At 47.0% G+C, this 15,039-nt stretch overlaps 1 protein-coding gene across 3 annotated transcripts in view; it reads left to right on the plus strand.

The window, feature by feature from the left end:
* The window catches only part of WDFY4 (WDFY family member 4), a 307,995-nt gene that overhangs the window by 129,230 nt on the left and 163,726 nt on the right, over nt 1-15,039 (plus strand). For all 3 annotated transcript variants that reach the window (XM_017504669.2, XM_037729965.1, XM_037729964.1), the window contains 5 exons: nt 1,330-1,455; nt 5,838-6,002; nt 8,848-9,051; nt 9,684-9,798; nt 11,012-11,169. In XM_017504669.2, the coding sequence (XP_017360158.1) occupies nt 1,330-1,455; nt 5,838-6,002; nt 8,848-9,051; nt 9,684-9,798; nt 11,012-11,169 (768 nt within the window). The remainder of the gene's footprint in view (nt 1-1,329; nt 1,456-5,837; nt 6,003-8,847; nt 9,052-9,683; nt 9,799-11,011; nt 11,170-15,039) is intronic.

Consider the following 15,039-nt stretch of genomic DNA (forward strand, 5'->3'; position numbering starts at 1 on the left):
TCTCCAAAGAGGAGTCTGTGCTCACCGTATGCACCTTCTCTTTGCACTAAATTCAGGTGGCTTTCACACATGCAGCATCAGGGTCAGACTTCGTAGCTGGCACCAAGCTCCCTCATCTCTGGTTGCCCAATGTGTCTTTCCAACCCAGCTGCAATTCACCTGCCCTCAGCTGTGACTCTCCTAAATCATCCCCCAGTAAGACTAGCTGCTCTGTGCTCACCTGCCCTGCTGCTCTTACTCCTCTTTCCCACCATCGTTTGCCTGGTGGAAGTGTCCTCCCTCAGCACTCAGCTCAGATGCTACCTCCTGCTTAGACCCCAGACAGAGGAGTCCATTCCCTCCTTTGTGCCTCGGTGTAGTTTACCCTATATGGATGGCACCAACACAAATGTGTGCCTGCCTCCTTAGAAACTGAACACCTGAAGAATGGACGCACCTTTCACTCAGCTTCCTGGAACCTGACAAATAACCAACTTGGAATCATTAATTATTTCTTGGTCTCAACTGAGTTGAGTTAAACTGAACTGAATTGAAATATGGGAGGGGTGTGGCTTTGCAAAGAGAAGGTTAAAAATCTACCCCTCTTATATATCTTTATAGTTGACAGATCTAAATCTTGACATATGCTAATAGCATTGTAGATTGCACTTCAAAATAAAGTTCTTAATATGCTATGCTAAGGTCATTGAGACTGTGAGTTCTTATTTCACTAACATGTCTCCGGAAACAGATGTCTGTTAAGTGTTGGACCCTGGGATAGATGTTTTACATATTTTATTTTTCTCGATATTTAAACAATCCTATGGGGTAGATAATGTAATTCTCATTTCACAGGGAAGGAAACTGAACTGCCAACAAGCTCACTAGCTTGCCTGAGCTCAGCTATTAAAAAGGCAGAGTCAGGCCATTCTGATTGTAAACCCTAGGTTTAGAATCTCTCTAAACCTCTACGCGCCACACTTTCCCCTGAAACCTTTGAATTCTTCATTTGTCTTACATAATCTAATTTACAAAAGTTCATTAAAGGTGATAAGCATATTGACTTATGATGTCAGACCAAAATAACTGAACTAGCTGCCAGTCGCTACGGGGTCTTCAGCACCTTCTTAGAGGTGCGTGTTTCCCTCAGCACCTTCTTAGAGGTGTGTGTTTCCCTTATGCACCATCTACTGGGGTGAAATTGTTCCTATGGACCAACCACCTAGGCTGCTACTGTGCTCTTTTGCTTTTCCCAGTGGGGCCCCCTGCAAAGGTGATGCACTGGCTGCAAAGCTGCTTCTCTTGGTGTGTAGCCGCAGGTCTGCTTACAGCCCCTGCCTCCTCTTCCAGGACAGCCTCAATGCCATGCTTCAGTGGCTCTTGCACAGGCATCACCAGGAAGAAGTCCTCCAGGCTGGGCTGTGCACAGAAGGTGCCTTGCTGCTCCTGGAAATGCTGAAAGCCACCATGAGCCAGGTGAGACCCATTCCCCACATGTTGCCCCGAGGAGGTTCTGATGGGAAGGCCAGTTTGGAAGGGTCACCTTGACTTTTCTCCTAGCAGCTTCCCATTAATGCCAGTAATGAGCAAAGTCCTGTAGAAGAGGTGAGGTAGCTTCCTAGAGGTGGTTCAGGGGCACAACTGAAAACCCAGCCTATAAGTCTCTGAGCTTTCTGTGCTTTTGCAGGTGATATCTGTTTATCATTTGTTTAAACATGGGGTTTCTTCACTGGGAGATTTATTGCCTTCGGTCAAAGGGAACATTTCTTAGGAGGAAGAGGGGCCTCTCCTCTCAAGGAGTTCATCTTCTTGCTCATGAGTGACCTATGGGGAAGGGACCTGACTTACAGAAGGCAGATGGCCGCCAGCTATAAGCAAAGCATGGAGAGGTTTCTGGAGGGAGAAGCCTTTAATTTGAGCTTTCAAAGTCCAGTAGAGGTGAGTGGTGAGTGGAAGAGTTATTTTAGACATGGGGTAGAGGTCGTGTGACTTGTGAACAGGAATAACTAATGGTGAGCCAGGTCAGGAAGGGTTTCCAGAAGAGGCTGAAAATTCTGACCTCATCCTGTAGGCATCAAAGGCAATTGGAGGTTTGATTGTATGGGGAAACTTAATGCTTTTATAAAATTATACATGATTACCTTTAACATTTAAACAAAAGAGAAAAACAGGAAGTAAACATTATCCACCTGACATACACCCACCCAGAAATGAGCACTGTGAATTTTGGTTGAATCTTCCCAGACACTTATCCAAGATTCGAACGTATCCTCACAGAGAACGAGACCATATGCACCCCTTTTGTCTTTTTTCCTCAATATTTGTGGACATCTTTTCATCCAAATGAAGTAAAAAAATATGAGAATCATTTATATTTGTAATATAAATTTATGTGGTTTTACAGAGTGTTTGTTGTTATGTTTGTAATGAACTTTTTAAAACAAATATCTTTCTTTCTGTCTTGATGACCTCCTTAGTGTGTATTCTGGGATGTGGTATAGCAAGTTAAAGTGTACCTTCATGCATTTTCTTCTGGATGCACTTCTCAGAAAGATTGCATTAGCCATTATGCACACACATCCCACCAGTGAACATCTAACTGTATATCTTGTACAGAAGGGCTCAGTCCCATCCTCACAGCCTCAACAGCATGACCAGACTGATGATGGCTTCATAGTTGAGTTCTTTTGCATTTATTATTACTGAGGCTGAAACCATTTTTCATATGTTTATTAGCTATCTTTATTTTCCTCTCTGTCTATTTTCCTGTCAATTGCCTGGCTATATCTTTTGCCAGTTTTTCTTGGTGTGTGTTATTATGCTGAGAAAGTAGAGATCCCACTTTTTATCCTTTCTGAGACAGATTTTTTTTTTTTTCTTTTTTGAGACCAGGTGTTGGTCTGTTGCACAGGGTGGAGTGCAGTGGTGTCATTTCAGCTCACTGTAGCCTCTGCTTCTCAGGCTCAAATGATCCTCCCACCTCAGCCACCTGAGTAGCTGAGACCACAGGCATGCACCACCATGCCTGGCTAATTTTTGTATTTTTGTAGAGACGGGGTTTCACCACGTTGGCCAGGCTCAGAAGTGTTTTTATTGTTATTAAATACTCTTTTAGCACACAATTAGATAATCCTGTGCTTTTTTTTCTTTCAGCCAGTTTCCTATGATTAATTACATAATCATATGATTAAATAGATTTCTTTGCATTCTTGCAAAAACCTCATTTAGTCACGGTGTCCTTATTGTTTGTAAATATTTTATTTATGATTTCATGCATGCTTATAAATGATATAAGCTTACAGTTTTCTGGTTATATATTTTTCAAGTTTTGACATCAGCATTATGCTAATCTTATATAAAAAAAGACTTCTGTCTTTTCTTTGTATTCAACAAGATGTTAAATTCATGATTTTTGTATTATTTTAATTGGTCTTATGAAAGTGCCTGGGCCTAAATTTGTCCCATTATGACTGGCTTGTTTAGGCTTTTAAATATCTTCACGACCTAGTTCAGTTAATTGATACTTTAAAAAAATTTCCCATTCATTTAATTTGCACAAATGGTCTCCTTTAACTCATGTCGTTTTCTGTGTGATTGTCGCTCCCTTCCTATTCTCAGTTTGTGTCCTGTTCTCTCCTTCTCAGCCTCTCTTGTGACTTAGGGAGTTGAAGGCTATGGATTTATATAAACAACTAGCTCTTGGGTACATTTATCAGTCTCCTGATTTTTTTTTTCTGTCAGTTTCTAAGATTTTGATTTGGGCATCTTCATTTTTTGTTGTGTTCTGGAATTTCTGCAATTGCAGTTTTTTTTTTTTTTTTTTTTTTGAGATGGAGTTTTGCTCTTGTTACCCAGGCTGGAATGCAAAGGCGCGATCTCGTCTCACGACGACCTCCGCCTCCTGGGTTCAGGCAATTCTTCTGCCTCAGCCTCCTGAGTAGCTGGGATTACAGCAATTGCAGTTTTTAAAGGTTGCTTTGGTTCACATTTTTTGATGTTCATGCAGTGGAGATTTTTGGTTTTTAAACTTTCGTTCTCCATTTCTAGTTTTGCTTTTGCCCTGCTCAGACCATGTGATCTGTATATTTTTTATCTTTGAGAAGACCCCTTCCTGAGACTTTCAACAAGATACATTATTTAAGACTGCAGATCAGCCCCAGACACTAGTGTCAACTGGGGAAGGGTTAACTCACCCAAGCAAGGTCACAGGCAAGGGCACGGTGAAGGCCTGTGTGTCCAGCCTCAGTGCCACATACCTGGCTGTGGCCGTGGCTAAGAACCTTCAAAGGATTTCCGTTGCTTGCCACATCAATTCCAAATTCCTCTTCCAAAAGTCCATGTCCTCCGGATATGACCTCTTCCTCCAGCTTATTCTGTTTACCCCACGCTAGTCACTGTGAAAATAAGCTCAAGTCAATAAAGTGTCTCCTGTAATCCTCACAATAACCTTCTGGAATAGGCCGTATTATAGCCTTTGTCTTACAGAGTTGGAGCCCAAGTCGTGGAGAGGTTAAAGAGCTGGCCCAAAGCTTCATGGATAGTAAGTGGGAGGTTAACTCCTGACAGATTCACCCAGGCAGTCCTATTTCTCACCCCTTCCTCTAAATTTAAAATTTTACTGCAAGAAACTAGTAGAAAACGCCGGTGCAAATGGCTTCAGAAACAGTTTCTTCCTGCCTGCCTGCTCCAGCCCATAGCAAACCCTCGTGAGATCCTGGAAATGTGATGCTAATGGTGCCGTGCATATTACCTTTCTTTGTACGTTTAGATTTGTGTTTTCCAGTGTGAGTCACAGTGCAGGCACTCAATAGCTAATTGGTGAACAGGGCATTCTGACTCAAATACCCTGGGCTGGGACTGAACGCAGGCTGGTGAGGAAATGAAGACACCATTAATGGGATGGGCTGAGGATGAGCAACTGGCCTCACTAAAGGAGAGCCTGATGTTCACCCACAGTGGCTGCAGGAGTTAGCCGAGAATCACTCAGCCTAAGTATTGGTGTGGCCGTGCAGGGAATAACACTGAGGTTAAGGTTGGTCAATTTTGAGGTGCCAGGGTATCAACTCAAGACTACAGGACCTCAGTCAGCAGCTGGACACACTGGGGCTAGTATCAGTCTCTGGACAGACTGGCTGGGCAAGGTCAGGCAAGGGAGTGGGCTCCAGAAAGCACTAGGGTGCAGGCAGGATTCAGGGTGGAGGCTCTGCCATGTGGTCAAGCCCAGGTTACAGTGTACATGGGCAAACTGGTGCCCAGGCCTCCTCAGGGTGCTGGGTACCTGCTCAATGCACTAAGATCCATCCAGACCCCCAGCTGGTAGAGAAGAAGCTCCTTCAGCCATACCAGCTCAAGACAAGGTGTGCCCAGATATTGGCCCTGGCAAAGTTTATAGGTGGGAACATCAGTGCTGGGCTAGGGAAGGTGGAGGTTACCCCTGACAGAAAAGTTCCTGAACACAAGTGCCATGTTTAATCACACAGAGATAGACAGGCTTGAGAGCCAGATTTTCTGGGTTTAGTTCATGGCTCAGACTCTTACCCACTGGGTGATCTTTGACAAGCTACCTGACCTTTCTGGGCCTCTGTTTTTCTACCTGTAAAATAGGGGTAAGCATAGACCCTACTTCAGAGGGTTGCTGTGGGGTGAGAAGAGGCATATATACAAAGCCCTTACGACATCTGCACATATTGAACCCCTCCACAGTTGACACTGGCGTCTGGTGCTTATCTGCAGTCTTAAATCATGTATCTTGTTGAAAGTCTCAGGAAGGAGTCTTCTCCCTAGACCTCAGCTCCCCTGGTTAGTGAGGCAACCCCTATCATGCTGGCCTGCACCACCTCTCATGAAGTGTGCCTCAGCCCCCTGCAGGTTCTGAGGATGGCGCCTGGGCACAGACGTTTCCGGCCAGCGTGCTGCAGTTCCTCAGCCTCGTGCACCGCACCTACCCCCAGGACCCAGCATGGCGAGCCCCGGAGTTCCTCCAGACCTTGGCCACAGCCACCTTCCCCCTGGGAGTCCAAAAGGTAGGACACGCTGCTGCCCCACCCAAGAGAGAGTAGGTGTGAGTGTCACCATCCTTCAAGGGCAAAGGGCTAAATCCCTCCCACTCCCCTAAAATTATAATACATTTTAAGGGATCCTGAGGGGAACATGGCATGAGAAGCTTGGGTAATCTTCCTGTTTTGGCTGAGATACGGTTCGAGGTCATTTTCAGATCTGAGATTCAATAATTTTTTGAGCTGTTAAGAATCTCAGTAACGAGAAGCTGATGGCAGATAAAGTCCATTCTCTGCGGCATCCACAGGCACTGACAAGGGGAGACAGTGACTGCCATCCCAGGATCCAGGAAGCCTGCTGCTGTGCACCACACGGGGTCGGGGGCGGTCCTGGGAGGGCGTTCTGCAAGGTGTCTTGCTCCCAGGACCCTCGTCCCACTTGCACGCCTCTGGGCCATGGCTTGTGTGTCCTTCCAGGCCGTGGGTTTGCAGAGGCCCAGCTTACAGCCCGATGAGCCAAGGGAGGGGAGGGCAGAGACTGATTTAAGGATGAGGTCTTGGGTCATATGCTCTGGGGGTTAAAGAAGGGGCTATGGGAAGACATGTGAGTTTGAGGCCTGGAGCCAGGCCCAGTAGATCAAGGGTTGACTGGATCAGGGCCGTGTGGAATTCAGGTAGGCTAAGAGCACTTGGGAGCTGAGAGGCAAGCACGAGGTAAAGACTGAGCAAAAAGGTCAGGTATGGAAGGAGGAAGGGCAGAAATTCACGTGGCCACCCCCACTCTGGTGGATTAGGAAGTGGAGACGCAGGGAAGGCAAGTGAGCTAACTGTGTCTGCCTGCAAGTTGCTAACTGTAGCTAAAGCAGCGTATTTGAAAGACGAACCATGCTACATAGGGGGGTTTATAATCCATGCCAAGTGCAATGCAAAGCTTGGTGTGGTTGCTCCATAAACATTTGCTAAATGCCCAAATGAATGAGCAACGTGTTCTCTTAGCTCATCTTTTCCAGAAGAATACCCATGGTGACGGCCTCCGTCTCCTGAAACTGGTGCTTTATAGAACCTGAACTGCCACCTGACCAAGGTGGTGTCTGTAAGACAAAGCTGAGATTCAGAGAGGCGAAACAGTGCTCACCAGTTTCCTTCAGGCTTAGGGAGGGTCACAAAACCCATCTCCCAGATGATTGCAAGAAGGAAATGTACTGAACTTCACAGGATTAACAAGTGACAGGGACAGGGTTTAAGTCTCACTCTCTTACCCCAAAGCCTTGTCTTTATATTACAGTCAGTTTAAAATAAAATTAAATGGCCAAATAAAATTTAAGAGTAATTAGTTTTAATAAAAAGACTAAATATAAAGACCAGAAGTTTCACAAAAAGATAACAGTTTTGAAATAGTTTGACAAATTCATATCAAGTAAGGTAACTTACGAAAAAAGTAAGGTGAAAAGCAAAGAAACCAAGGGTGAAGGAATGCACTGCTGGTTGCAGGAGAGAGGTGGGATAGGACCTTCAGCCAGAGGCACAGGCAGCCTGGCCAGGCAGAGAGCAAGGGCGAGCCTATAGGCGGCCCCTTGACACTTCCCCTGGCAGGTTTTCTGCAGGGGTCCAGCAGCCTAACATTCTCTACCCAGATGCCCAGCTCAGCCCCCAAGCCCGAGAGCCAGGCTCGCCATCTGCTGAGTTGGGGTTCCAGCTGAGTGCCCCTGCTGGCAGCCCAGCTGCACACTCTGACCCAGGACTCCTGCTCCCCATGGTCAGTGGTTCCCAGGGATATGACTCTGGGGGAGGGTCTGGCCGAGAGCCACATCCCTAGCTGACCACAGGTCAGCCTTTGTCTTAGGGCTCCTGGTTCTAATTCCAAGGTGCACCTCCCAGCTATCCTTGCCTTTCTCAGCTCCAAGTCAGATCTGCCAAGTCCTTTGTTGTACAGAAAACACGCCAGACTCTCTTCATGCAGAAGGCTGGTGGCCAAAGACTTGGAGTTGCTGTGAATTTATATGGCATCTTTCCAATCAAGGCCGCATGGAGCTAATTAATGCAGTCACCACCTCCCTAGGTGCCATTAAATTCATTTTATGGCTTAATTAAGAATGGCTGCATTAATTTTATGAATGAGCAAAGGGAGGTGCTAACAGATGAACGCGCAGGAGAAGTTCACGGGCCGGGAGTCAGGAGTCCCTGGCCGTGTGTCCTTGGGCGCATCATTCAGCCTCCAGCATCTCTGTGTCCTCCTGGATGTATCTGGGGTAATGACCCCTGTCTCATTGATCACTCAGCATTTTATAAATATAAAATGAGAAAGCGGATGCCAGAGCGCTTCAGGAATTAAAGGAAAGGACTTCGGAGTCCCACTTCTCCACCGTTCTCACCTGAGGATCCTGTCTGTGGGCATCAGCAGAGCCTGGGCAGGAAGTAGAGGTGGGGTCCCATCACAAGGTGGACACCAACTCTCTCTGACCATCTACAAGGGGCCAGGCCTTGCCGTGTCCATTATCTGTCATTATCACAGATCCCATGTCAGATGGTTTTTATTGTCTCTATTTAACTGATGGGGAGCTGTGGCTTCCAGGCATGAAGCAGCTTGCCCCTGGCACATTCTGGGGTTCATCATGAACATTGCAGATAACATTCTGACTCTGTGGTTTAGCTTCTTTGTGCAACAGTGTAGTGGGCATCTCATGTCCTCAAACTGTAGCAGGTCAGCTTATGAGCAGTTGGACCCTGGGCGAGTGGCTTTCCTGTGCGGAGCCTCAATTTCCCTACATGTCAATGGGTGTGACAATAATCCTGCCAAGCACATGGCACAGGGTGGTGGGAAAGAGCTTGAGCCAGGGCAGGCCGCTTATGTTGGGGTTCTCTTATCTTTGAGGGGCCTGGGGCTGAGTCCACCCGGAACGCCAGCAGTCCTGAGGCCGCGGCTGAAGGCGACAGCACAGTGGAGGGCCTCCAAGTTCCGGCCAAGGCACATCCTGCCCGGAGGCAGCTGAGAGAGTTCATGCAGCTCCTCTTGAGGGAACTCCTGCTTGGAACCTCCAGCCCCAAGCAGTGGCTGCTCCTGGAGGTGCTCCTGGAGGTGGGTTGGAAAAGGTGACATTGGGCCGTGTGCTGTGGCGGCTGCAAGGATACAGGCACTGTGAGGGCAGGATGCACCCAGGGAGACCAAGGGCCTGGGGGCCACAGCAATGGGAGTGAAGGGGAATATGTGAACCATGGGCCCCCAAAGAGCAACAGGTGATAGAGGAGTGAGCGTAAGGTCCCTGGAAGCAGAGCCTGAGGCAGGAGTTTTGTAGAAGTGAGTTATTGGCCAGTGGGTTGGAGGGGGTGTGTTCTCAGGAGAAGGAGGGAGGAAGGCAGAGGGGCAGGAGGTGAAGCTAGCCCAGAAGTGGTCCCAGCTGGAGCCTGGCCCAAGAGAGGCTCTGGAGTGCTCTCTTCCTCTCAGAGCTGGCCCCTCCTGTGGCACCTGACAGGTGACCATGGGCCATGGGCTCCCCCCACTTTCCTCCTCATCCCAGGAAGTGGGCGTTGCCTTCTGGACGAGGCAGCTCGGTCAGGAGAGGGTGATGCCCCAGAGAAAGGGCAGTTGTGAGCAGCTCACACTGCTGGCAGAAGTGGCACAATTATCCCAGCCAGGTTAGGGAGGCAGCAGACACTGGGTGGACATCATGGCCCTGTGGCTGCGCTCTCAGTCCTGGGTGGTACTTCCAGGCTTCTCCAGACCATGCCACCAGCCAACAGAAACGAGACTTCCAGTCTGAGGTCCTGCTTTCCACCATGGAAATATTCCACAAGATAAGTGGAGGCGACACAGCGATGCTCAAAGGTGAGTGGGGCAACTCCGTCCTCCCTATTCAAGACACGAGGCTGCTGACAGTTGGGATGACACCAGCATGCCCGCCAGGGGCTAACCCCAGCTGTGGGATGCTGCCTCCACCTGGTGTCAGTCCCTCCAGGCATCATCAACAAGAACTCGCTGGCCCCTGCCTTGAGGCCCAGTGGAGGGGTGCTTGCTACTCTCCGTGACACCCCTGTCATTGCTGTGCCACTTGCAGACAGAAAGTCCTTTTGTCCTCTGAGCAAAAATTGGCTCTCCTCTAGCCTCAGTAGAAATTGCTTCCCCTTGCTTCCCATAAGGGAAGTCAAGATGCTGGAATTTAACCTTCCATCCTTAGTATTCTGCCTGGGTACAGAATAGGCGCACAGCCAATGTTCCTTAAACAATGAACCTGGGTGAAGACCCTGCCATGCCCCTTCAGAGCTTAAAATTGAAGCTTCATTCAAAAACCTTGGTTCCAAGGCAGTGTACCTTTTCAACAAGCTTAGACAAAAGCCTTTTCTGTGGTTCCCAAACCACAGGAATTCCTAGTGATATGAGTCCTCCTCTGGACTTCTTTCTTCCCACTTAGAAACGCTGATTTCATGATCTTTCCCATGGAGAGACTGGAATGTGGGAGAGTAGCAGGGTGGTGAAGTGTGCGCCTGGCAACGCCAGTTCTGGACTTGGCTCTGCCACTGGACAGCCATGTGACTCCAGGCAGGTGCCTGGACCTGTGAGTGAGGACGACAGTCGTGGCGAACTCACAGGGTTGTGCTAGGGGTTAGCTGAGATCATCACACACATGGCTGAGCACAGTGCCTGCTGTGTTGGTGAGCATAGACGGATATTGACAGGATGGCTTTATCCTCTAGTGTAGCAGCCTAGTGTAGCAGCAGGGCTCCGGTCATCACGATACTTGCTCATTTGTCTCAGACAGTGCATTCTCCCCATCCTCCTCCCAGAAGCCACAGGAAGAAATGCTTCCCCTTCCTTGCCTTCCCACCACTTGGTTTATATCACTGACCAGATTACTCACAATCTATTCACTTTGATTAATGTGTGTGTGTTGGGCACCTCCTCAGTACAAGACTCCATTTTTGGCGCAATGGGGTTAAACAGAAGTGCGTAAGATGCAGTTAGTAACTACAAGGGACTTGGGGACTGTCACGGAGAGAAGTCCGTTTAGACTCTCATCTCTGCCTGTCCCCTCACTCCACAGATGGCAAAGAGCCTCAGCCAAGTGCAGAAGCCACTTTTGCCCCTTCACTCGCCAACATCTCCTGCTTCACCCAGAAGCTGGTGGAGAAGCTGTACAGCAGGATGTTCTCAGCAGACCCCAAGCACATCCTGCTCTTCATCCTGGAGCACATCACGGTGGTAAGAGCTGCTCACTGACTGTATTCCGTGTGGATCTGAGTGATGTGCTCCTGGCTGTTGTCTAGTTGGTCCCGTTGCATCTGCCTCCCTCCCTGGAGCCGAATCTGAGCCAGGTGGGAGGAAGGAGGAGGCCCTTTAGGGCCAGGTAACACCTGGAGGCTGCTGCATGCTTGGCAGGGCTCTCACCTCAGGCCACTCAAGCCCAGTCCCAGGGATTGGAAGCCTCAGCTCTCTGCACTTGCACCTGAACTCTCTAAACTCCTAGACTCCGCTTTCTCCTCTTTGAGTTTTTATTATAATTGTTGATTTGACCTTAATTGTTGTTATGCTTCCTCAGCTAAGAAAGGGCCACAAAGGCCTTTTGTCTCCGCAAGATCAATTTTATTTTCTTCCTTCGTACTCACTCTGTCTGTCGTATTTGTGCCTTCCTGCAATGGAGGCAGGCATCTATTTTAACCTTGTCTTTTTATTCTTGCTTGTGCCCTTTCTTTCCAGATAAACAGATACACCTACATACCTACCTGTACAAATGCATGTCTATAGGGTCACTGTTGGATGTAGGTGCATGAGAGAATAATACCATCTCAACATTCTAGCATAGAAAGAGACCTTTTTTGATCTCAGCCCCATTACAAGCTAGAAACTTTTCCTGACAAACCTCCATACGACCTTTGCTCAAACCCTCCCTGTGATAGAGAGTCCGCTAAAGTTCAAGTTGTCCCTCCCAGGGAGCTGTATGTGATTCTTGGAAAGAACTGTCTCTTACCAAGCTGGGATCTACCTCGAGCAACTCCTGCCAGCAGTCCTAGGCATGCCCTCTGCAGCAGAACCCAGGAGGACCACTCTTCTTCCTCTTTACATCTCACAGAGAGTGAAATTGGCTCTCAGCACCCTTCTGACTGCAGTCACCCACAGACCCCAGGACTGGGCCTCCGCATAATTTCTAGAGCCATCTTTACTTCTCTGATGCTCAGGTCCTGGCAAACCTGGAAAGACTTGAATTCAGAGGCTTCTTCAGGAACAACTCCAAGAGAGAAGAAATAGCCCTTGTCAGCTCTGTGAGGGTTAAAATCAAATTCTGGCCAGGCACAGTGGTTCATGCCTGTAATCCCAGCACTTTGGGAGGCCGAGGAAGGTGAATCATGAGGTCAGGAGCTCAAGACCAGCCTGGCCAAGATGGTGAAATCCTGTCTCTACTAAAAGTACAAAAGTTAGCCAGGTGTGTTGGCAGGCACCTGTAATCCCAGCTACTTGGGAGGCTGAGGCAAGAGAATTGCTTGAATCAGTGTGACAGAGGTTGCAGTGAGCCGAGATCACGCCACTGCACTCCAGCCTGAGCGATAGAGTGAGACTCTGTCTCAAAAAAAAAAAATAAAAAAAATAAAAATCAGATTCTTGTTAAGTTGTGTTGCAAATGGAAAGAAGCTGCTGAGCTCCCTATGACTAAACCATGGACTCCCAGCTAATATCCCAAACATAGGTGACCCTGGCTAAGGTCAGAGAGGCTGAGTGGCTCAGCAAGGGTCAAACACACACTGGACACTTGAGCCACACTCTTAACCACCATATCATCTACCAGAGATGAGTCCAGCAGATTTTAGTTCAAGAAAAACTTAGAGGTAGAGGCAGAAGACTGATTTGTAGCCTTGGCACAGACTGGTCCATACATCTCCAAACATCTGTTTGACTTCTGTGAAAAGAATCCACTGTGCCTTCAGGGGGACCAGGCCTGAGGGCTCAGCTCCCCACATAACTACTGGCCTCCTCTCCTGCTCACTCTCTGTGATGTCTGCCCCTCTTAACCTCAGTTTCAGAGGCCTGACCCATCTGAGGAGCAGGAGAGGACCATGATAAAGAAATGAATCCCACATCCTAACAGGTTTAAATAGAACTTCACTTCATAAGCAGACACATTGTGTTACCCGTGAAATTCTATGGGAGTAGCCTATAACAAATTCATTTTCTATCAGACTGAAAATCTTTGTGCATACTCTTTGTATTATGAATTCTTTTCATAGAAGCCAAACAGATGTTTGGAGATATATGGACCAGTCTGTGCTAAGGCTACAAATCAGTCTTCTGCCTCTCCCTCTAAGTTTCTCTTGAACTAAAATCTACTGGACTCATCCCTGGTAGATGATATGGTGGTTAAGAGCATGGCTTGTGTCCAGTGTGCATTTGACCCTGGCTGAATCACCCAGTTCTCTGACCCTTAGCCTCTTATCCCGGCAGTGGGTTAACTTAGCATCTGTGGTATTTTTATGACAAACAGGCAATATATGTAAATCTATGCAAATGCTTAGCATAATACCTTCAGGGACAACTCCAAGAGAGGAGAAATAGCCCTTGTCAGCTCTGTGAGGGTTAAGCTCAGATTCTGGCTGGGTGCAGGGGCTCACGCGTGTAATCCCATACTCCTAGAATACTGTAAGAATTCTATGGTAACTATTAATAATTATACATATCTATTTTTTAAATTAGATACTGCTAACAGCATGTTCTCATACATTGAATGACAATCACGTTGCTAGTATGTCAGAAATCTCAGGTCACCGAATCTTTTTTTCATAATATGACTCTAATAAACTTTTAGCTTTTTCTAACACAACTTTTTGCCCAAATTCTGCATAGCCCTCATTGACCATTTCCTTAAATAGAGGCTTGAAAGTAGAGGAAACTAGTCCTATTTGAATTTCAGGTCATGTTAATTCTTTTTTTAAGGGACAAGGTCCTGCCTTGTCATCCAGACTGGAGTGCAGTGGCATGATCCTAGCTCACTGCAGCCTCGAAATCCTGGGCTCAAGCAATCCTCCCATCTCAGCCTCCCAAGTAGCTAGGACTACAGACATGTACCACCTTGCCTGGATCATATTTTTAAAAACTTTTTAGACAGACAGAGTCTTACTGTGTTGCTGCCCAGGCTGGTCTTGAACACCTGTCCTTAAGAGATCTTCTTACGTTGGCCTCCCAAAGTGGTAGTATTACAGATGTGAGCCACCATACCCAGCCATATCACTTTTACTTTTATTTTTATTTTAAGTTCTGGGGTACATGTGCAGGATGTGCAGGTTTGTTACAGAGGTAAATGTGTGTCGTGGTGGTTTGCTTCACCTATCAACCCATCACCCAGGTATTAAGCTGAGCATGAATTAGCTATTTTTCCTAATACTCTCCCTTTCCCCACACCCACCGACATGCCCCAGTATGTCTTGTTTTCCTTCCTGTGTCCATGTGTTCTCATTGTTCAGCTCACACTTATAAGTGAGAACACGTGTTATTTAGTTTTCTGTTCTTGCGTTAGTTTGCTGAGGATAATGGCTTCCATCTCCATCCATGTCCCTGCAAAGAACATGATCTGATTCCTTTTTATGGCTGCATAATATTCCGTGGTATAAATAAGCCACATTTTCTTTATCCAGTCTATCATTCATGGGCATTTGGGTTGATTCCATGTCTTTGTGAATAGTGCTGCAATGAACATACATGTGCATGTATCTTTGTAACAGAATAATATATATTCCTTTGGGTATAAACTCAGTAATGGGGTTGCTGGGTCAAATGGTATTTCTAGATCTAGATCTTTAAGGAATCACCACATCATCTTCCACAATGGTAGAACCAATTCACATTCCCAACAGTGTAAAAGCGTTCCTATTGCTCTGCATCCTCACCCCATCTGTTGTTTCTTGGCTTTTTAATAATCACCGTTCTTATTGGCATGAGATGGTACCTCATTGTGGCTTTGATTTACATTTCTCTAATGATCAGTGATGTTGCACTTTTTTTCTTATATTTGTTGGCCACATGAATGTCTTCTTTGGAAAAGTGTCTCTTCATGTGCTTTGTCCAGTTTTTAATTTTTTTTTTTTT

Source organism: Cebus imitator, unplaced genomic scaffold (genome assembly GCF_001604975.1).
Source record: "Cebus imitator isolate Cc_AM_T3 unplaced genomic scaffold, Cebus_imitator-1.0 Scaffold326, whole genome shotgun sequence".
Taxonomy (NCBI): domain Eukaryota; kingdom Metazoa; phylum Chordata; class Mammalia; order Primates; family Cebidae; genus Cebus; species Cebus imitator.